This window comes from Stegodyphus dumicola, chromosome 3 (assembly GCF_044657685.1).
Source record: "Stegodyphus dumicola isolate Sdum_Otavi_A_Nest chromosome 3, ASM4465768v1".
NCBI lineage: Eukaryota > Metazoa > Arthropoda > Arachnida > Araneae > Eresidae > Stegodyphus > Stegodyphus dumicola.
In genome coordinates, this window is record NC_140770.1 from 75,549,426 (window position 1) to 75,573,933 (window position 24,508).

General features: G+C 33.5%; 1 protein-coding gene across 2 annotated transcripts in view; it reads left to right on the forward strand.

Moving 5' to 3' along the window:
• Positions 1-24,508, forward strand: part of LOC118191841 (sorting nexin-13-like) — a 90,726-nt gene that overhangs the window by 15,313 nt on the left and 50,905 nt on the right. For both annotated transcript variants that reach the window (XM_035362694.2, XM_035362695.2), the window contains exons 4-11: positions 1,265-1,354; positions 1,564-1,685; positions 6,548-6,663; positions 6,759-6,866; positions 19,304-19,392; positions 22,357-22,440; positions 22,879-23,020; positions 24,293-24,408. In XM_035362694.2, coding sequence (XP_035218585.1) covers positions 1,265-1,354; positions 1,564-1,685; positions 6,548-6,663; positions 6,759-6,866; positions 19,304-19,392; positions 22,357-22,440; positions 22,879-23,020; positions 24,293-24,408 — 867 coding nt within the window. The remainder of the gene's footprint in view (positions 1-1,264; positions 1,355-1,563; positions 1,686-6,547; positions 6,664-6,758; positions 6,867-19,303; positions 19,393-22,356; positions 22,441-22,878; positions 23,021-24,292; positions 24,409-24,508) is intronic.

The following is a 24,508-nucleotide window of genomic DNA, read 5'->3' on the forward strand; positions in this document are numbered from 1 at the left end:
ATTTTTATCTCCAGCGCGTGAGTCTCTGTATCGGAAATTCTAAAGATATGCTCGTTTTAAAACTATTTTGCGATATTGCTGTTGCACTGGATCTTATGGTTTAAGTGCGAGGAACATGATATTTAATAAAGAAAGGTAACACACAAAATGTTAAAAAACGCCCCTTTGGGCGTAATTTAAAATCTAAAACATTTCAGTTTTTTTTTTTTTTTTTTTTTTCTCTTTGAGAATTATTTTCTTTGTCTAATATGGATGGGCAACTAAAGCATAAATCATTTTTACAGGAAGTTTTTTCATCATGAAATTCTTTGTGTATTTGGACATTGTAAAATAAGCTGAGGTACTTATCTCCTAACATCTCACACTAATTCTTATGAATGTTTTGTATCAAAATGTGTTTCAAAAATATGTATTTTCTCACTGCTTGAACTGTTATTGAAATTTGGATTGAAAATGGATTTTTCAAAAAGAAAAGAAAAAAAAACTATGGAAACAATTTGGTATTAAGACTTATATATAATTATATACTCGTAATATTCTGTAAAAGTTCTATCGAAATCTATCCACCTTTTATCTCTCTTCATGAAATTGTTTATCATTTTTTATCAAAATCAAAAACTAAATGTATAAAGCAATATCATTTGTGTGTGTGTAATAGTGTCATTTTCAAAAAATGATGCACATGCATGATGATGGAAGCCAATTAAAGAAAAACTAAATACAGTCTTAGCAGCATGAATATTTTTTATTTTTAATATAACATTCTGATAGACCCAGTTAAAACTGGCACAAAAAAAAAGTACACTTTTCCTTGAATACTTTTATTCTTTTGGGAATACCTTAAAAAAGGAGGAGTGGCAGGGGACTACATATCTGTAATGCAGCAAAGAAAGGGAAGAATATGATCTGCCTGAAATGAAAACTGAGTTCAGAATAAATTAGTTTAATTTAGCTTTATCCTTATTGGTTAATTCTAAATTTTGTTACAAAAATTTAAATTATTATTGACTGAAAGGTTACATATTTGTATCATTAGCATTATCTAAGAATCATGTGGAAGATTAATTTTGAAATGATACAGTTTAGATAGCATTATTGTAAGCAGTTCATATTATTAAGACAGGAAAGGGGATGTTGCCAAATTAAAATGAGAGTTAAGGGCTGTTGCAAATTAAAATTGAGTTCTGATTTACATATGTTTGTTGTACATACATGTATGCATACTTATAAAAGATTGTCTTTATGTATCAAAATATTAATTTAGGTTGTTGCTCAAATGAGTTCTTCATTTGGATGTCTAAAGTATGATCAGCGCCTTACTGGATCAAATGAAATTGATGAGCCATTGCGAGAGGTAATAAGATTTTTTTTTGTATTTTCTAGATTCTCTATGATTTTTTTCTAGATCTTTTAATTTTCTTAGAATAAAAATATTGTGAAATATTTTAATTAGGAAATTTTTAAGCCATGTATGGAAGTTTTGAATGTTGCATGATTAAATATAAATAAATGTTTTTATTTGTTTTTTGAAATCTTACATAAGTATTTTTTAATTCTTTTTAGATCATCATATATATTTTGCGAGATTTTATACAATCATGGTATAAAAGTGTTTCATCAAAGGAAGATTTCCTCATTGATCTGAATGAAATGTGTAGAAGAATGATAAATAATTTTTCCAACAAGTAAAGAATTTATTTTTGTTCTGTGCGTTTTTGTAAGAATAGATATTTTCTAGAAAAATGTGTTTTTTAAAATTCTAAATTTGAGGCTAACTTTCCAAATAAGTCAAAAATAGGCTTGATATATTGCATTATTGCCATTTTTTAATAATCAGCTGGCATTTTAAACATATTTAGTAATTGTAGTCTGGGTTCTGGCAGTATAGGTAGCAGATATTTCAGTAAGGGAAACTTTGCAAAAACTTTATTCAAATTAATGAAAATTTTTTCTCTTACATCCAGTTACTTGTAAAATTTGACTGATAGTTTTTCTTAAAAGCAGATAAATTATTTTATCTGCAATATATTAGTTATTGCAAATGTGATCTGATTTCTTTCACACTAATTTCCAGGTCTTATTCTTGCTGTTTGTCTACATTTACATAATGTTTTCATTTTTAACATTAAATTTAATTATATGGGCTTAGAATCACAGGAAGGAGGGAATTAACTTTCAAGAAAATCAATTAAATCAAATAAAAAATAAATGTACATTTAAAAAATATTTTTACAACAGCAGAGTTTGATTTACTAATATTTAATAGCACCTATTTTTAAGTAGATATATAGTTCATCATTTTTCTTTTAAACTGTTTATTTTGAATTATTAATATCTGCATCCTTATTGGTATCAGAGTCATTTTCATGATTAAACTTTTAATTCTCACTCTGTTTATGTTCATTATTAATAAATTCTTCATAAAATCTGTAATGATTTATAGGAGAAAAGGATATATTTCTCAGAGTTGCATGTTTTAGTAGGCTTCAGCATTTTAAATATGTAAAAGAAGAAATATTTGACATATTACATCTCTTTTTTCAGTTTTGTCAAATTCTCATTACTTCATTAGCAGTTTTCTGATGGAAAATAAAAAGCATTAGGTTCACTTAAAAATTGTCTTATTTCTGCTGTGATGAAACTTTATGTTCAGATATTATGACTATGTCCTGCAAATCCATAAATAAAATTATAATTTTTCAAAATGCTTTTCAAATATGCAATTACTTACACACAAAAAAGATTTGTAATTTTACTGTATGATAAAATATGCTTTATTAGTTTTCCCCCATGTATAGTAACCCCACATATCTAAATGATTCGTGCTTGAGGCCACACAACTTAATCGTACCAGTTACAAGCCAAATATGCACTAAATTTTATATCATATGAAAGAATTAAGAAAAGAAACTATGTCAGATCTTAAAGAACTGTGAAAATTCTTTTTGTTTGATTTTTTATGTAACATCTTCATTTAAGAAACACACTGAGTTCCAGATGGTTTTGATATTTTGTACAGGTACTTAGATAACATTATTGTCAATGATATTCAATGCAATTATTAATACTTTGAGGGAATATGAATATTTCCATGAAATGGTAAAGTCTTATCTGTTACAAATAAAGACCAGAAACAGGACAACACAGTGTTTGCAATATATGTGATGAAAATTTTTTTAGAAAGAGCACTACAACAAAATTACTTCCTTTATTGTTTTATTCTACTGGCTACAAATTTTGTAGCCAGTAGAGTAAGATATAAATGTTTTCTGTGTTCAAAACACGACTTAATACTGTTCCAGATCCTTTGGTTGTGTATGTGAACAAAACAGAACTCGCAAAAATTATTATATATTCTGTTATTTACGTCATTAAAACTTTAAAGACTGCTGTGTTAGAGTAGATTGAAGGGTGCCCCTTGGATACTAAGTTATTTCATTTAATGTAACCTGAGTAGTTGTATATTATGGAAACCCTATTATGACATAATTGGTTGTGTGACTGCAGTGAATTTGACTGATGGGAAAAGAATTGTAAGGGCTTGTTTATGTGTTGGATGTTGGTTAGGAAGTACGCTGCTTATTTTGCAGTTTACATAGTAAAATGGCTGCATGTGGTAAGATTAATTTGCAGTTTCTGTCCGATTTGGAATGAAAGGAGAAAAAGCATTAATTGACTGGTGTGTAAATGAAGGCTATTATAAGTATTCTGTTTGTAGGAAGGAAATGCATATAGTCAAATGTCGGAGGATACCTGCACTAGGGAGGATATTTTTTACTCTTGTTTTTGTGAATTTATGGGGCGACGCCAGTATACAGATTCTAGTTCAGATAATTTTAGGAAGTTTTTGGATGCTGTTAAGGAATTTTGTTTGACTGAAGGCAGGGAAATTTGTAAATAAGGTAAATGGATATTTCCTTTGTGTAGTTGTTAAGTTGAATTTTCTTTTTTATATTTCACTGTTTGATTTCAAATGTAGTTTATTGAGATTTTATATTTTTTGTTGGCTGCTTCTTTGACCTAAGTGAATATAGATCGATGTGTACATGGACAAAGTCAAGGGTGTTCGGAATGTTTAGTTTGTACAATTCTCTGATTTTGTTTTAAAGTGAAAATAGGTCGATGTGTACATGGATACCAAGTTTGTGCAATTCTTTGATTTGTTATTTTGGATTTGTGTGGTGGCAATTTTTGACACAAAAATGTGTTCGTGTACCGCCAATTATCACCAAGGGGCACTCATAAATATATTTTTACCGACTACTGCATTTTGTTTGAAATTTAACTTAATCCTAGCAGATTCTATAATATAAATTTAAAAAAAAAATTCTAATCTTTTTTTAGTGAAAAATTATTTGTAATATGTTGTCCAGTAGTTATTCTTGTATGGTTTTTAGTGAAAAACAGAAAAGATGTAAATGTAACTCGGATGATTTGTGTCTATTACATGTCTTATTTTTGTGCTGAATTATTAAAATTCACTTTAAGTTTTAGTTTTTTCAGCAATAGTAAATATTTAGTTTTATGAGCCATTAGATTGATAACATTAGATATTATTTGTATTTGAGAAGGAAACTGAAATGTTGTTGCATGTGTACGGGTTCATTACGAAATGAATGCACAAGTCCGATGAAAAATGAACAAAATTTATTATTATCACAACAAAAATGCTTAAATCTCCTCAGATATTCATGCAATATTACAATATCTCACAATAGTCATCTTTTAACTACTCAAACGTTCAAGAGAACTTAATTCAAAACAGCTAAAGAAATTCGCTACAGTCAACAAGAACAGTTTTCCAAGCAAACTCTTAAAACAATTAAAATCTATCGAGTTGAAAAGTTTTCCTCCTTTTTATATGATTTTAAATCGCGCACGAGAATTTTCTGGAACTTTCTCGAAATCAAAAAGAGATATTTATTTATTAAATGTTAAATGCACGGGCTCTTGTATTTTTAATTTTCCAGCACAGCTTTCCTTTAATATTCGTCACGTGCTGCACTGCACGGGGAATAAAACAATTTAATTTATAATTCAACTAACATTAGCCATTTAAATACCAAAAACGTAACAATATTTTTGTTATTTACAATTTTTTAGCTTTTCAAATATTTAAATTTAAAGCATTTTGAATAGCTAATTTATTTTTGAGTTTATAATTAGAAGTTCTGTAATTATAAATAAATTTAAAATATTTTTCTGATGAATATTAGTCATTTTCATTTGGTTACCTTAGGAAGATGATAGGTACCAAACATAAATGCATGTATGTATGCTATGTATTTTATTACATTATTTGTATCATTTTAAATAATGCATATATAAAGGCTATACTGATTATGGGCATGTCATTTTTAAAAAAGTCTGATATTATGTTGAAATCTGTATGTTAAAACAATGCTATATATATAAATCTGTTACACTTTTGAGACAGAAAAAAATGCAAGTTGTATATTGGCCAATTGCTGGGAAGATGTAGAACTGCTTCCCTTCCTTTTTTTTACTCAATATGCATCATTTTTTGGTACTTTCATTTTAGCGCAACTACCTTGATGCAGTTTGGCAGTTTTGCATAAGAAAAATGTGATATAAGGAATTTTCGCCTTGCAACATACAGTCGATATGGTTACCAAAAGAACTTTTGAACTTTTATTTGCATGTTAGCCAAGAGTTGGCAATTTCTACTTCTACTAAGATGGCTACAATAATATGCAAGTATCCAATTTCACATATGAAAAATGTGTACCTTGGAATTATGCTATTAAACTTAGCAGGATAATTGTGCCTAATTCATTGTAGCTGCTAAACCAGTTGAAAAACCTTTGTCCAATATGAAAATTATTTAGTTTGTAGTGATTGTTAGCTGTATAGATATGCACAGTATCTTTATTTGTTATGTACATTGTTCTTCACCTTTTCATATATAATACATAATATTGTTACAAAAGTATCAGCATAAAAAATTTGGCATAATTGTGCATTGAACAGTACTATGTATATTTTTTAAAAAATTCTTGATGATATTCGTTTTTAAAAGATTAATTTAGTTTTTCAGTATTTTGAATTTTTTTTAAATAAAATTCTTTTATTTATTCTCTGTTTAGAAATAATATTTAAAATATATAAATATTATATAATATTCAACAGTTTTTGCCTTTTAACCTTTAACTGTCATGCCCGAATTAACGTAGGGCACAGCTCGGGTATTCCAAAATGTCAAGCCTGAACATTACTCAGGCTAATGTTTTTTGAGTGCATCGTATTGTTATACCCGAATATATATCGTGAGAAGTTTACTCGGCTTCAGTTCAACAGATGGCAGGACTTTACTGAAGGTTTCAAAGGATAGAGGTTAAAGTTCAAAGTGCACAGCTTTTTTTTCTTTTTGGGGGGGGGGGGATTGTGAGGCAAATATTTCATTTTTGGAATAAAATAAAAATGACAATTTATGCACCCAAATCATCAAAATAACTTGACAGTTAAAAGGTTAATATTATTTTAAGGAGTACGATTTTAATTATACAGTGAATGTTTCTGTTTTCAGTGCCAAGCAAGTAAATTGGCTTTCATTCTTTACTCAAGGAGTTGTTGAAGAATTTACTTCACATCTCAGGTTATATCGCCATGCTGAGTTAATAGTAAAAAAGAAGCAAAAAGAAAGTAAGATTATTCCATAGTTTTATTTCATTTGAAATTATTGACTTAATCATAAAATTAAATGTGAGCCTCTTTTTTCTGACTTTGTTTTGTTTTAGAACTTAGTAACCCTCCAAGTATCGAATCAGTATTCTTTGATTTAGAAACTAATGCAGAGGGCAGTATATGTAGAGAGAATGTTTGCACTTCCAGTGAAAGTGAAATAGGTAAAATACCTAGCACCTTTTAATCATTATATATTTGTAAATGGTGTCACATTTTCTTATTTGTGTTACTTATATACAATGAAAAATATCAGCATAGTTTTACTAAAGTGTAAAAATTTGAATTATCTAATTTGTAAATGTGAGCAATTCAAGGTACTGTGTATTTGTAATAGTGTAGAATTTTTCTTATAAATCATGCTTTTAGTTGATATCAAATGTAATTTTTTGATTGTATTATGTGAAAATTTGATATTTTCTGACTATCCACACCCTATCAAAGTCAAGAACTCGTTAGTAAGTTTGAAAAACATTCACAAACTCAGTGTCAACTTTGGAGAGAAATATTTGTTTTAGTATGTTTACATCTATTTCAGTGATGTGTCTGGTTTCACCTATTTTTTTACATTCATTAAAAAATAAAAACATATACTTTTCTTTTGAGAAATCCTTCTGCAGTTTTTTTTTTTTTTTCCTTCTATGTTAACAGGACTAAAGAAACACAAACTCGAAGAATTGTACACAACCTCAGCATTGTGTACCAGTCACATTCACTTAAGAACAGTCGAAATACTTCAATATAATGAAAATAAAAGAGGTCAAATTTCATAGTTCCTTTAAAAATGTAATGTTTTAAGGCAAAAACAGATATACCCAATGCAAAGAAAGGGGGGAATTTGGAAATGGCCTTTTAATTTCGAAAGTGCAAATTCATGTGTATTCAAACTTTCATCTGATGTGTACACACCTGGGTCTCCACATAAATGCTTTTGGGTAATGTGGTGCATTGCCTCGTTAATAACTTTTCAGTGGGGGGTATGGATAATCAGAAAGTAATGAAATTTCTTGCTTACCACATCTTTTGCAGATATATCTTTTGGTTATGCAAGATTTTTACAAGAATATTTCTTCATTGTTTTTTAGTGTAGTGGTGTATCAGAATGTTTTTATTTACTTATTTATTTTTATATGCATTATTTGGTTATGTTTATTATGTAGCGCAAAATGGCATGCCCACCAGAATAGCATTTTCACCATCAGTGCAGGTAGTCCGTTCACTAGAGTGCCATACCTGCCTGCGGAGGTGATAGCTGATCGGTGGAGGTAGCATGCATGCCAGAATAGGCTGATCGGTGGAGGTAGCATGCTTGCCAGAATAGGCTGATCGGTGGAGGTAGCATGCTTGCCAGAATATTTTTGCTTTTTTTTTTTTTTTTTTTTTTTTTTCCAAAATATAATTTAGTAACTGTTGTAAGCAAATATTCTCTTATTATTGTGATATTCTGCAATTTGCCTGTGTCTGATTCCCTCCTTCATGTGTTGGTAATTATTTAGAATATTAAGCATAAACATACTGTATCGAATGCCACTGATTTGTGTATTTTTCTATATAACTCAGTAGTTATAGTTTCAGATTTAGTACCAATTTATATTTGCTCTTAATGCAAGTAATGTCATTTTAATTATTCATAGAATTATATAACAGATAAATAAAGTATATGATAAAAAAATTTCTTTGTCTTGTTGAGGAAATATACAAATGTGCTTGCCAGCTAAAGTATAGTCTGTCCACAAGGAGAAGGGATTGTGCCATGCCTATATTATTTGGTGTTGAATCACCAGCATCATCAGCATTAGGTCAGTTGAGAAAATAGCCGATCCTCTGTAACAATGGAATTTGAATTTAACTCATGTTCAACATTAAATGAGTTCTGTGCATTTCTCCCCGCAGTGAAATCAGTTCACATTCCTAACCAGCAAGGAAAAGTCTCTTCTTGTCATGGACAGACTATTCTCTTAGCAGCATGGTGCGATAATATTAGAAAAGCACAGCCATAAGAATTTATACATTTCTCTCTCTCTTTCTGTCCATGATATCGTGTGTAACTATATAACACAGGACTTAAATATATATGTAAAATTCAAAAGTTGAAGTAAATAAATTCATATATGTGATTTAACATTTTTCATTATATTTGAATCTATTCATTAACAAAATGACATCATACAACTTAAGCTTATTTTCGATTATTTTTATTCATTTTTAAGATTTCTTAAAACATTTTTCAGTTGTAACATTAAAACACATGCATTTCATGCATAATAGTATTGTTTTAAGATTTTATTATATTATCTTACCTCTTTTCTGTCTAAGGACATAATGTATGCTTTTGTTAAAGAGCTTTTCCAATTCTGGAGCTCGTTACTGTGTAAGGATCTTAAGTTTTACTAACGTTTATTTTATTTTAAATCTTTACTATCACTTCTTATTTTCTTCTTCCGGCCAGAATTATAAGCGTAAAGGAGTTTATGCAAAGTTGTCTGGCGAACGCCAAGTATTTAAGTGTGGCCTTTTTGCCAAGCAGAAGAGAGGAAGCAGTGAGTTCGAAGCAGGCCGCTTACCTTAGAAGTTACGCAGTTGCTATTTGCCTTCCAGGCCAGAGATTTTAATCCTCTTGATAAATTAAATGTATTGTAGTGTTCACAGTCTCTGTGCTACATACGCTTCCTGTTATTATAAGGCCAATCTTATTCTAAAGTTAAATTAGAGTTTAGTTTTATTTTGATATCTTTTACGTTAGACCCCGAGTGGAGGGTCATTGTATTCCGAAGTACAGAAGTCATTGTATATAAAGAAAAATAAAGGGTTTTGTATACCCTTCGTCTGTATCCTGTCTACTTACTACAATTAGTGAACATAGCTTTAGTAAGCTCTCTGTTCTAGTCAGGTCATTGTATGTTTCCGAAGAAGGTAAGAAGAAACATTGAACCTGATAGTGGCGCCCGACGAAGAATAACCATGGCCGAGTTTCAGGAAGAACCTGTGCTGCCTGCAGAAACGGCTCAGAATCCAGAAATGCCAGCTACCGCCCTGGAAGGATTTGGGTACATCGTCCAGACCATGCGCGCTTCGATGAAACCAGAAGCAACGTTTAATGGAAACTCACAGGTAACCAGTTTTTTGGAAAAATTGGATGACCACTTCATGCTCTACCCCGTGCACGAGTTTCAAAAAGTTACCTTAGCTACCAGCGCTTTGAGGGGCCAAGCGCTTAACTGGTTCAAATGTATCGGCAGAAGTCTCTTGGGTCAAGCAGGAAGTCCCACCTATACCTACGAAAATTTCAAGACTGCCCTACTAAAAGCCTTCCCTGTTGTAAGGGATCGTGCGAAATTAGAAACAGAACTTTTCAGTATATATCAACAAAGAATGGAAAACCTCTCGAGCTTTATTTTAAGAAAAATTCACGTTTTCAAGCTCTTGTATGGAAACCGTCCGGATCCTGAAATAATTCAAGTGATTTTGCCGAGGTTACTACCCCAAGTGCAAGACTTTATTGAATTACGAAATCCGACTACACTGGAAAAGTTATTTGAGCTAGCAATGCAGTTTGAAAGTAGAAGAACGGCGGACGTCGAAAGAAGACGCCAATATCAACAGCGAAACCAATTTGGTACGCCAAGACTACAGCAAACTCAAGCACATGGCTACGGAGAAAAAGCGAATCAGTGGGCAAGGAAACCCGAGCATTCAAAAACAGCCGGCGAACGTCGACAGTTCAATAGCAACCCAGGAAAAAAGTCTCAAGGCCAGTGGAGAAAGAAGGAAAGCACCGAAAGGAAAAATAATTTAAACTAAAACGGATTTCGGCTGACGAGAGGGTGCGGAAATCCGAAGGCCACGAAAACCCCTCTTCCTACAAGTTAAATACAGTAATGGTGAAAAATTTAACTCTTCCGAAGATTGAAGTCTTGGTAAATAATATCCCGGCCACCGCACTCCTGGATACCGGCGCGCAGTGTTCCTGTGTGGCAGAAGTCTTTTTTAGAAAGTATTTTCGCAAATACCGCATATATAATGCGGATAATACAACAGTATTAGCGGCGCAAGGAGAACAATGTAAATGCGTAGGTAAAGTACCTTTGTACATCCGTATCAAGGACGAACAAGTAAAGGTGATGTTTTTTATAGTAAAGAATTTGCAAGCAAATTTAATCCTAGGAATAGACTTTCTTTCAGACGCACAAGCTACACTGGATTTTAATGCAGCGTCCCTTAAGCTGACGATGAAACCAGTGCGTGTAGAAAAGGTTGAACCGCCAAGGTTAAATCTTGACCACCTGCCTAATGACGAGCAAGATAGAATCCGACAAGTGGTAAGTGAATTTGCTTCCTTATTTAGTGATATTCCAGGATTTACTCAGGTTACTAACCATAGTATTGACACCGGAGATGCATTGCCGGTTCGTCAAAAACCATACCGGTATGATAAGAATAAGGAAAAAATTATAGAATGGCATATTACCGATATGCTACGTAAAAAGATCATAACGCCTATCTCAAGTAGTTATGCTAGTCCGGTGGTTTTATGTAAGAAAAATAATGATTATCCTTTGGAGCATCCAAAAAGGTGGAGATTCGCTATTGATTACCGTAAATTAAATTCCATAACGAAATATCCGGTATATCCGTTACCGATCATAGAAGAAATTTTAAGGAACATAAAATCAACCAAATTTATGACGACTTTAGACTTAACGAATGGTTATTTTCAAATAGGGGTCAGGCCTGAGGACGTGCCTAAGACTGCTTTTATAACCAAGTCTGGCACTTATGCATTTTTGCGAATGCCGTTTGGCCTTTCAGGCGCCCCAGCAACATTTCAGCGATGCATGGACATTGTGTTAAGACCTGTTCTTGGAAAGTCCACATTTATCTATTTAGATGATATCATTATTACTAGTGGTAATCTCGACCAACATATACAGGATTTAAGACAGGTGTTTTCTTTATTAAATGAGGCCGGTCTAAAAGCTAATGTCGAAAAGTGCAAATTTGCAGCCCCTGAATTAAAATATTTATGTTACAAAATATCGCAAAAAGAGATCGAGACAGATGAATCAAAAATAATCGCTGTACAAAAGTATCCGACTCCAAACACGGCAAAGAAGCTCTCTTCTTTTCTAGGACTTTGTTCATATTATAGGTCCTTTATAAAAGATTTTGCGGCTATCGCTGAGCCATTGTTAAAATTAAAAAGGAAAAAGGCAAGATTCTCGTGGACTGCCGAAGCCAATAGTGCTTTCGAAAAATTAAAACAAGCATTAACGCAAGCCCCTGTGTTGAAATTTCCTGAAAAGAATGAAAATTTAGAAATTTCAGCGGATGCTTCGGATTATGCGGTAGGAGCGGTACTTTCGCAAAATCAGCAGCCCGTGGCATTTTTTAGCCGAACTTTAAATCAAACACAAAGAAACTATTCCGCGACCGAGAGAGAGGCACTTGCAGTTCTGTTAGCAGTGCAAAAGTTCCGAGTCTATTTTGGAAAGGCGCCGATAACAGTATATTCTGATCATGCGGCGGTAACTAGATTGTACTCAGGGAAAAATTTATCCCCAAGGTTAATAAGATGGGCACTCAAGCTGCAAGAATATAATCTGGTAATCAAGCATACCCCCGGAAAGGAAAATATCGTAGCAGATGCCCTATCACGAATTAAATTAGACAAACAGGGTAATACCGTAAAAGTTGCAATGCTGACAGCGTGTACAATAAATTCCCGAGAAACTGTAATAACCGAACTGGGTAAGGATCCTGAGTTTGGAAGTATTTATGAGTATTTGAAGGATCCTGAAAATTTTAGCCACCAAGATATTGTGGCGATAAGAAATAGGGCGGCCCATTACGAACTAATAGATGGTCTATTATTCTACACAAAAACTACGAATTCCAACAATGAATTTCGACCTGTTATCCCAGCTAGTCTTAGATTAAATATCCTGCAAGAGCTCCATGACAGCCCTTTAGCTTCTCATGCTGGTATTCGAAAAACTATCCAACGCGTACGCGAGGCAGTCTACTTTCCTGAACTGCAAAAGTTAACAAGGGCGTATGTCCAGTCCTGCCCAACATGTCAAGCCGTTAATTATATTAATTTCCGCCCGGCCGGGTTTCTAAATAGTATTAAATCCGAATTTCCAAATGAAATAATCGGCATCGATTTATTGGGCCCTTTCCCAAAAAGTCAGTTAAATAAAAATCGCTATCTCCTTGTTATGGTTGATCATTTTAGTAAATGGACTGAAATTGTTCCCTTAAAACGAGCCTCCGCGAAATTAGTTACTGATTCTATTTTAAATAAATATATTTTAAAATACGGGGCGCCCCTAAAAGTTATATCGGATAATGGTCCTCAATTTGTAAGTAATATATTTGAAGACATGTGTCAAAAACTGGGCATACGTCATTTAAAAATGGTCCCGTATCGGCCGCAATCAAATATAGCGGAACGGGTCAACAGAAATATAGTGAAAATTATCCGTAGTTATGTTAAAAATTTTCATAAAAGCTGGGATAACTATGTCAATGAATTTGCTTTCGCCCTTAGGACCGCAAAACATGATACAACGGGCAAAACTCCTGCTGAGTTATTTCTAGGCAGAAAGGTTATAACACCGTTAGATAAACTATTTTATGTGCAACAAAGAGCCCCAGAATTTAAAATGGGTGATATAGAAAAACTAATAAAAGAAGCAAAAAAGAATACGGAAGTAGCACAAAGAAAACAGAAGTTATACTATGATCTGAAACGACGGGGAGTAACTTATAAAGTAGGGGATGAAGTTTTAAAAATTAAGCATTCACTTTCTTCAGCACCAGAAGATAAAACTGCCAAATTTTTTCCATGCTTTGAAGGACCATATGTTATAGAAAAAATAACTCACGCTGTTGTAGTGTTAAAGGCAAGAAATGGTGAAACCTGTTCCGCAAATATGGATCAAATTAAACCCTACTTCGATCGTAATAAAATGAAAATCTTTTCAGATCTTTTGCAGGATCCGGTACGGCAGACACCGCAGGTACAAGTTCCAGAGGTGGGAAAACGACAAGTACAAGGGAAAGCCAATGAGAGACAGAAGCAAGTGAAAAGAAAATTGCCCCGCGGAAAAACTGAAGGTAAAAAGAAAAAGAAGCCGTTCCACCGTCCAGAAAACAGAGTTCACGAACATCCCCAGAATGAAGAAGGGAGAAGGACGACGTATGTGGAAAGGACCGGGAGAAAGGACGGCAACTATAACCCGGCTGTGAAACGGAAGATTGACTCATCCGACAGAACTCTCCGCAGCAAAAGTCGCCGAACTGCGGAAGGGCCATCAGCGGCGGAGGAAAAAGTACAAGAAAAATTTGAACGGCCAACAACGAGGTCCAAGCAGGATCACGACAGAAGTTTCCCGGTTCCACCAAGACCAGCTGCCTTCAAACGGCCAAGACCACAAGCAGAGGACAGAAGGAAGATGTTCAAGGGTGGCCGTAGTGGTGAAAAACGGAAGCTTCCAGAGGAAAGCACTGAAGGGCGAGCCCGTACAAGAAGGAGGATCAACCAAGCTACGGTCTGCAGCACCTTTAAAGACTGGGCCCAGAAAAGGATGTCTGAATATTACAAAGATAAGTAAAATTTTATGTTACTTTACAAACTTAAGTTAATCTTTCATTCTTACTGCAAGTGGCAGATTTCAAGAAGTTTTACCTCATGCGAGGTCTACCTTTATCGCCAAAAGGGCGAGAAATGAGTTGTGACCGATTTTCTTATTATGTTTTTCAATTACTCGCGCGTAAAACTAAAGTTGATGTATAATAGCGTTGTGTAAAGACTTAAATATTGTAAAAAGTTGTTGTATAAATTTTATTTAAAACATTCTAACAAGAAAGAAGTTTTAGTCTGAAAGACTTTTTGAAATGTAGTATTATTTCAATGTAGAAAGAATTGGCACTTGCTTTGAAAAGAATAGAAGTTAACAATGTACTACTAATGTATGTTTTCAAATGTGTAAAATTAACGGCATGTTGATATGTTCTTGTATACATGTGAACTGTTATTTTGAATGCTAAGAAATACCGTGATATGGTAAAAGTGAAAGTAATGTTAAAAATTTGTTATTCGTGTGACTGTAAAGATTAAATCATGACGAATATATGTTAAAGGTTGAATGATGTAGTTAGGCTCTCTGACGCTACACTTTAGAGTTAGCCACTTTCAGAATAGTACCTCAGGGTCTAGAGTTGAAATTAGGGTGTGTTAAGAGGTCTCGTATGTTGAATTTTAACACGTTAGTGTTTTGATTGTAGGAGGAAGTGTGGCACACGTAGACAGAAACACATTCGTGGTTGGTGTTCTTTTACAACACATGTCAGAGAGCACGGGGAGAGATAATTAAAATAGTCATGAATGAAATAAGAATGTTAAGAAAAGTATATTCTATATGTTATTTGCAATGTCATTCTGTAACATTTCATTAAACTAGTTTTCCTTCCAGATCTCTGGAAGGAACCAGAATTGAATAAAGCTCCTGTTTAGATGCAGTACAGATGAAAAAAGAAAAAAAAAGATTGTTGTATATCCCGGGAGCTGCTATTGTAACAAATTTCTTTCTTTTAAATTTTCTAGTTTCTAGCTAAGTTATGATTGTAAAAGGTTGGCCTCGCGTTAGTTTTTAGAGTTAAAAGTTTTCAACAAGGTCGTTTTAGACCTCAGTTTCAAACAAATTAACTCTGGCGGGAAGTATGTAAGGATCTTAAGTTTTACTAACGTTTATTTTATTTTAAATCTTTACTATCACTTCTTATTTTCTACTTCCGGCCAGAATTATAAGCGTGAAGGAGTTTATGCAAAGTTGTCTGGCGAACGCCAAGTATTTAAGTGTGGCCTTTTTGCCAAGCAGAAGAGAGGAAGCAGTGAGTTCGAAGCAGGCCGCTTACCTTAGAAGTTACGCAGTTGCTATTTGCCTTCCAGGCCAGAGGTTTTAATCCTCTTGATAAATTAAACGTATTGTAGTGTTCACAGTCTCTGTGCTACATACGCTTCCTGTTATTATAAGGCCAATCTTATTCTAAAGTTAAATTAGAGTTTAGTTTTATTTTGATATCTTTTATGTTAGACCCCGAGTGGTGGGTCATTGTATTCCGAAGTACGGAAGTCATTGTATATAAAGAAAAATAAAGGGTTTTGTATACCCTTCGTCTGTATCCTGTCTACTTACTACAATTAGTGAACATAGCTTTAGTAAGCTCTCTGTTCTAGTCAGGTCATTGTATGTTTCCGAAGAAGGTAAGAAGAAACATTGAACCTGATAACTGAACTCTTTTATTATTTTAGGAATTCAATGTGCAGTTATTATCCTGTCTTTTGGGGATATTTATTACACACAACACTGTATTTATCCACATGACACTTTATTTTATACAAGATGCATCATACTGTACATATAAGCATACACTAAACACATGTACAACTTCCACCACTGGCACTTCCTCTATCCACGTAAACACTCAATTTGCACGCTACCCGATGCTTGTGCATGTCAGTTCTAAGGTTGATTACGATTAAGTTCTTGATATACCATATCCTTCCCCCTTTATCACGACTGCAGTCTATCAGGGGAGCGATGAATTCTACTGGACTGACGCTAAGATTATAGCACAGCTGGTTTCTTTGGTAACCTGATTGTATCAACAGCAGGTCCAGTGGATGAAACTTCTGGTAACATATTTGGTGGAGAAGATGGCATACACTCATTTATCTGGTAGCTATTATCTTTGGATGGTTCTGGAACTCTGCTCTTATCAAGCTCTTTAAGAATCACGAGAGCTGGTGGTGGACATAAGAGCTCCTCATCAGGTATAGTTCCTCCATCACGCATCTGGTCGACATGTTGCCTCCACAGCTGACCATCTACATTTATAGTGTAATGAAGCTGTCCATCCTTGGATTGGACTGTACCAAATCTCCATTGTCTGTCACCTTGGCGATAATTTCTTACTGCCACCTTGTCGCCAACCCCAAATCCTTGGTCTGCAAACTCATAGGTTCCTTTTCAAACTCTGATTTCCACCCTCCTTTTGAAAACTGTTCTCAACAATTTGATTCATGTTCAAATTTCCCTTTTCAGCATTAACATTGCAGGGCTCTGTAGAGTAGTTAACTTTGGAGCTTTTTCTATTTTGCATCAAAAATGTACTGAGTTTTTGTCTCAGAGTTCCTGGACAATTTTGCATGGTTCTTAAGGATTGTTTTGCCATACTGCAATTCAGTATGCTCAGGACATTAATCTAGCAGCAACCGAAATTCACACAGACAGCATGTCAGTGCTACAGGCAATCATGAATCACCACCATACCTCACCCACAATTATAGCAATCCAACAGCTCCTGCGTAACAATATGCAAACACACATCAAACTTATCTGGGTGAAAGGACATGATGGCATAGAGGGTAACAAGATGGCCGACCAGTTAGTAAATGAGGCGGCACTCAACAACGACGTGCAAGAGGTGACAACTCCAATCCCGACTTCGTATTTAAAGCAAACGCTAAGAGAACTAAGCAAAGAACAGTGGCAACAGGAGTGGGATAACTGTGATACAGGAAGAAGGACACATGGATTCTACCCAATAGTAGATAACCAACGTCTCCAGGACATTGCACCCTTGACAAACTATATCACGGGGCACAGCCCGTTTCCATCCTATTTTCAGATACATGCAATTTCGATGACAGATATATTCATCTGCGGGGCAACTGGCTCCCCTGACCACTACATATTTGAATGCAGCCTTACGTCCAACTTTCACCTACCACTTCCAGCCACAAATATAGAATCATATAAATGATTCATCATTAAGCACCCACCAGCGGTCAAAAAGATCTGCCATATAATTAGGCAGGTCAACGCCCTAGGGTAAGATATCTGCCAACCAAACTAGCGTCAATTATAGTGTCTCATAAAGCAACCACAGTCAGCTTTTACTACCAAATCATCAACAGAATTCTGACAGTCAGCTGAATGCAACTTACAATATGTTTAAACTATGTGCTGCGCTTATAACATAACTGCACTGTAACATATCTGCAGACATAGCTGCTTATTGCGTACAGTACTCACTTACGGCGTATAGAGCAAACTACTGACTATGAACAGACTGCTACCTGCATTGTGTCTCTGTAGTAGTTACAACGACTGAAATATCTATAGAAGTATTTACTGGAATAACCACAGTTATTGCAACAACTGCAAGTTATATATCAGTGTATAAGGTACTGTGCGCTGTGTATAAGGTATTGTGTTTGTTTTACAGTAAATAATATAGAATTGGAATGACTGTAAAGCCAAAGTGTAGTGTAGGAGTCTTGTTGCTGCCAAAACTGGGCATGCCTTTCTTTGAGCCAAAAATTGCAATAAGAGATTTATGATCCATAATCAAAGTAAATTTCCTGTCTTTTAAGTACAGAAAAAGTTTTTTAGTTCACCAGATGATTGACAATGCTTCTTTATCCATCTGAGAATACTTTTTCTCCATATCAGTCAGTGTTCTACAAGCATATGCTATTGGCATTTTCTGAATGCTTAGATGCTCTTAATGCGTTTTTGAGAATGCTGTGTGGTATTATTATTAACTTTTCTTTATTTGCAATTTCTAAGTAGTCCATTTTGCCATAAGTTTTACATTTCAAGATTATTCCATTTTGAGATGTGCCTTTTTATTTGCATGCTTATACATTGCATTGCATCTATTTTGCATTTGTATATTTTAATATTTGTCAGACTGGCTCTGGTTGAGGAAAACTCACACCATTAATTACTCTTTGCTTATATAAGCAACCTTAAATATGTTTATCTATGTATCTATCTGTATACATATGCACCTTCCATGCAAATCCACAAATGAGCTTTTTTAATATATAGTATTTGATTTTTTTAATTTATATCTTGTTATACTTTTAAAAAGAAAAAATTATCCATTTGTGATTAAAATTGCCTTAATGACTTTCAGTTACTTAATGTAATTAATTTATAAGGAAATTCAGCATTCAAATTAATTATGTTGGGAAAGGTATAGAAAGCTACTGTTTTTTTTTTTTTTTTTTTTTTTTTTTTTTTTTTTTTTTTGCTGCTTTGAAGCCTAACAGTCTCTTCTGAAGCATCCTAATTAAAATCTGGTAATTGATAACTCAGCATTATATGAATTTGGCTAACTAAGTCTCATATACTCTATCCAGTTGCCTTTTAGATCAAGAGAGAATGTAAAAATTTATGACATTCCCCTTCCACATGTGCTCTTTTGTGTAGTAGTTGGTATATCCTTCCAACAATATGAAGATATAATTCTTGAAAGGAACAAACTGGTTTTTTACATTTCCTCCTTCAGAAATATAATAATCATTACAAAGTGGCCTAAATTTTCTCATAGCAGTTATTTTCTTGTAGAATATTTAATTTATATTTTCTGTAATAATTAAAGAATGAAGAAAGTTTATAAAAAATATTTTGTAATGCAATATTTAATAACAAATAATTTAATAATGTGAGAAATGGAATAAAGTGTAATTGAATTTATAACTGTGTGTGTATGTAACCTTCATTATTTTTTTCCCTCTTGGCAGCTTATCTGAGATATATTAGTGATGTTGTTTTGTATCTGTTGCTTCCACCTGATGATTTCAATAACAGAGTGCTAAAGCAATGCTTAAGAGTAAGATAAATTTTATTCCTTTATGTTTGTTATTTTCAAGCATTTACCCAGAAGATTTATGATGTATAGGCTTGCCAAGAAGAAGGTGGAGTGCGAACCATCTCCACCTCTGATCGGGGGAGGGGGGAATCCCAGAGAATCTTAAGTATACGTGTAATGTGGGAATATACAAAGGGGATTTCACATGCAGTGAAAGTGCATGATGCTAGATATACAATGCAAATGTTGACAATAGTATGCTACCTAACTACAAAGTGTTAGAATAAGAACTGTGAATTGGAAGGAATTTATTTGATTTCTTATTTAGCAGAGCTCATATAAACCTGAGGCAAAATGTAAAGAATAACAATCTGTCTCATGCAACTGTGAATGTATTTGCCAGACGGTAACCCAACTGGAAATTAAAATACCTCTTTAACCAATTGGCTGGAGTTCAGAAAATGTATCATTGTCAGAAGGTGCCATTATATTATTGTCAGGTGTTAACTAACATCCAAGTACCATTTTGAGTAAGATTTATGTAGATGAAATAGTCATGTATTGAAGCAGTGATATTTAAAGCACTTAGAACATGTATTCACAGTGCCTTATTCCTTTTATGTACAGGGTGATTATAATTAAAGTTTAAGTTTCAAAACGCTATAAAAAAAGAACCACTCATGGAAATGACGTCAAATTTGAAAGGAATGTTATTGAAGAAGGCGGAAAGCGTATGGCAGAAGAAAAAATTTAGTTTCAAAAGTTAGCAACAGATGGCACTGCAAGCGGAAGAAGACGTAAATTAAAATTTTAGTTAAATTTCAGTGTTATAAAGCCGCCAGGTACCAGGCTGTTCCTCATTTCGCGTCTCAGACGTTCGCCATGGGTGTTTCACTGCAGGATCGCGTCTGCTGGTAAAGCTGTATTACAAGAATGATGATTGTGCAAGAGTAGCTCTGCAAAAATTCAGGACACTGAAGGGTATAAAAGAAGGCGTTGGTCCAATGAGTGTCGTAGGTCTAAAGAAAATGATGCAAAAATTCGAAACGACAGGTTCGTTTGATGTGCAATCTGGTAGAGGGAGAAAACGAGTGCATTCGACGGTAGTTGAAGAAGTGGCCACAGCATTACAAGAGGGGTCGGCCGGTCGTGTGCAACCGTGCAGTGCACGAGAAATTGCCTGAACATTGGACAGGCCTACGAGCACGGTGCTGAAAATTGTACGAAACATCCTGCAATGCTATCCGTACAAAATTGGCCATGTGCAGGAGTTGCTTCCGTCTGACTTGACAGCTAGGGAGACTTTTGCGTTAGAATTCCTGGCTCGCATGGAAGTGGATAATGAATGGCCGTGGAAAATTGTGTGTACAGATGAAGCCCATTTCCATCTGATAGGATACGTGAATACCCAGAATTGTCGAATATGGGCAATAGAAAATCCACTGGCAACGCACCCCGTACCACTTCATCCTGAAAAGGTCACGGTATGGTGTGGCTTTATGGCATCATTCATCCTACAACCATATTTTTTCGAGCAGACGGGTGCTTCCGGTCCTGTTATCGCAACCGTCACTGGTCAGAGGTATGCATCGATTTTGCGCAACCACGTGATTCCAGCTCTGCAACAGCGTAGACGTGTGGATGAAATCATTTTATGCAAGATGGCGCTCCTCCGCACATTGCACATCCCGTGAAGCAGCTGCTGAGGCGCCATTTCGGAAATGCTCGAATTATCAGCCGTCATTTCCCTACAGCCTGGCCGTCCCGATCGCCTGATCTTACTCCGTGTGATTTCTGGCTGAGGGGATATCTGAAGGATGTTGTGTTCCGTGCTCCAACTGCAAATTTAGCGGAATTAAAGGCATGCATTTCGCAACACATTCTGAACATCACCCCGGAGACACTGCGATCCGTTGTGGAACATGCTGTTTGTCGCTTTCAACTTGTTGCACACAACGGTGGACACCATATTGAACATGTTTTGCGCCAGTCTCGCGACAGTTCCGAACTGCTTTGATGAATGGTTCTTATGTGGTATGTCGCCGCAAAACTCTTGAAACCGATTTGTCCCTTTCGATGTGATATGTACAGTCATGCAAATAAAATTATTCAACAATTCTAATTTGTCAATGCGTTTTAATGTGTAACTTCCACCTTAACCCGTTGTTTTACGAATCATTTCTCGTTTCTCGTCGTGATTCTCCCCCTTACAGCGCCATCTGTTGCTAACTTTTGAAACTAAATTTTTTCTTCTGCCATACGCTTTCCGCCTTCTTCAATAACATTCCTTTCAAATTTCACATCATTTCCATCAGTGGTTCTTTTTTTATAGCGTTTTGAAACTTAAACTTTAATTATAATCACCCTGTATATAATTTAATAAATTCCATATATTCACATCTGGCTAAAAATGCCTATTATTGATATACAGGCTGTTCTCCTACATTAGAATTGAATCACAGTGCAATCTCTGAAACATGATACTGAAAATTTTGCTGCTTTTACCTCAAAGCTGTCAAAAATTCAGATATGTCATTAATATCATAAATTCAGCATGACTTCAAAGAATTGAATATTTTTAATTAACTTTCATAGTTAAATATGATGAATTCATATCAAAGTCATCACCAAATTAAATATGATTCTAAATCATTCTTTTACATCTTAATGTGCACCAATATTTATAATACTTGAAAGTGTACTGGTAGTTGTTAAGTTCCATACTTCTTGTGGGCTCTATACAGTTTTTTATTCTTATTATTTGATTTTTTTTTAATTTACTGTAGCATTTTTTTTATGCCTTTAAATCTTGTACTTTTATCTAAACATAAAAATCTTGACTCATATTGAACTGTGTAATTAAGATACTTAATCATAAACAGGCTTTAAATAATTTCCTCCTTCTCTTTGAGTCATGTATTTATAATATGTATCTATGTAGTACACTTGGGAAAGGCTATATTTTTCCCTTCTTATATTTTTCAGGAAGTGTTGTTGTGTTCAGTACTACAACCATTAATTTCTCAGTTTTCTGACCCTGATGTGATAAATCAAAATTTGATTTGGATGGTATGATTTTCCATGTTTGATCTGCTATTTATGTGTTCTTTCCTTCATTTTTATTAATTATATTTATTTTTTATTTTCTTAATAAATTCTTTCTGGCTTTTCTAATTAATTCTTTCTGGCTTTGGAGTATACGTTTGTGACTTTTAAACTTTTTGTTCTAAAATTTTACTGTAGAAATGTAGGATAATTTGATGTTATAAGTTTTGTTTTTATATACAAATGTAAACTTTTTTAAGAATACTTAAAAATAATACTTAAAATTTTAAGAATACTTAAAATTTTTTAAGAATACTTAAAATGATTGTATTTTGTTGTCTTGAAAAGCAGAAGTATTTTCAGTATTTTTAAGCTATTTGGAATGATTCTATAAATTGTTTTCCAGTATATATTTTCAGTATTTTTAAGATATTTGGAATGATTTCATAAATTACCTTCCAGTGCAAAGATCATCCGCTCTCAAGCAAATCCTTGCTAAGTGTCTTAAGGCGAACAGATAATAATGAAGAACTAAATTCATTTTTTCAAATTTGTAAGCATGAGCTCAAAGTACAGAATGCTAAAGATACTGGGGATAAAGATGGTAATTTTATTTAATATCTTTTTCTGTGTAACTTTATTTGGAGTAATATGATCATTTTTTGAATTTGTGTATTAACATTGTATTTTATGTATGAGGCTTTATCTGTAATAATGTGTACAACATTTAAAATTTTTATATTAATATGCCTTTGATTATACTTAATTTATGTAGTCTTAATCATCTACATAAATGAAGCATGCAGTACTTCACTTCGTTTCATGTAGTGTTATAGTCAGGTGCTAATTAAAAATAATTATGTTTGAATCTACATAAGAAAAGCATTCTGTATCCACCTAAATATTAAATGGTTTCACATACAAAATGGCCCTGAATTTTTTAAGATGTTTTACAAGAAATGGGAAGGGGGTTCACATATATGAACTTGTTGTTTTCATGAAAAATAACTGAATTACCGAAATACTGTATCTTGAGAAAGCTAAGTAAATATATTTACTCTAAATTCAAAATAAGAAATAAATAGTTATTTAAATATATTTTTCTGTTAAATAACCATAAAAGATATAAAGGGTTTTGGAGAGCATTTTAAGGGGAACAATTTGTCTTATTTTCAAACTAATTTAATATATTACATTGTTATGCCATATTTTTCCATGTATATGACATCCAAATGGGTATTATAAACCAGAATCAAAAAATGAGTAATTTATGTATAAGATAGAGCACTTTTGATGTTTTTAAGTATTGAAAATATATTTAGTGATTAGATATTTTTGTGATATATCCTATTTCTTTGGCAATTTTTATTGACCATTGCTCAAAATATTCTTAACTTCTAAATTAGTGTGTGGACTGATTAGAGAGTATTGATCCATCACAACAATTCTGAAATAATACTCCTTCCAATGAATTGTGGACATTTCGATGCTTTCATATTTGCAATTGCTTTAATCAAAATCAACTGTTAATAACATTATTTAACAATGTAATTAACACTGCTAGTTAACTGAAGCTAATTAGCGGTAGTAGTACTAGGCAGTGTAGTAGTGTAGGCAATGAATAGATGGTTTTACTGCAACAGTTGTGAGATCTTTCACTTGCCTACCTTTATATGTATAAGATAATCCTAAATTTTCGGTTTAGTTATTTTAAGGGGAAAAGTAAATATTGTCATGTATATGAAAAAAAACATGGTACATTGTGCAGAAGAGTTTATATATATATATATGTACTTATGTTAATATATTTAGTAAGGCACAAATGTATTTTTTTTTTTTTTTTTTTTTTTTTTTTTTTTTTTTTTTTTTTTTTTAGAGATGAAGAAGTACATGAGAAGTATTATGTTTGTTCAAAATATTGCACGCCAGCGGTACGACAAACTTGTAGGTCTTTCTAAAGCTGTTGATACAGATTTTGCTGAATTTTATTTAGTAAGCAAATATTTCTTAATATTGTACCATAAGCTTCTTATTTGTTTTTATATGTAAATTAACAAAATGAAAAGTATTGTATTCTTAATATTCGCTCATT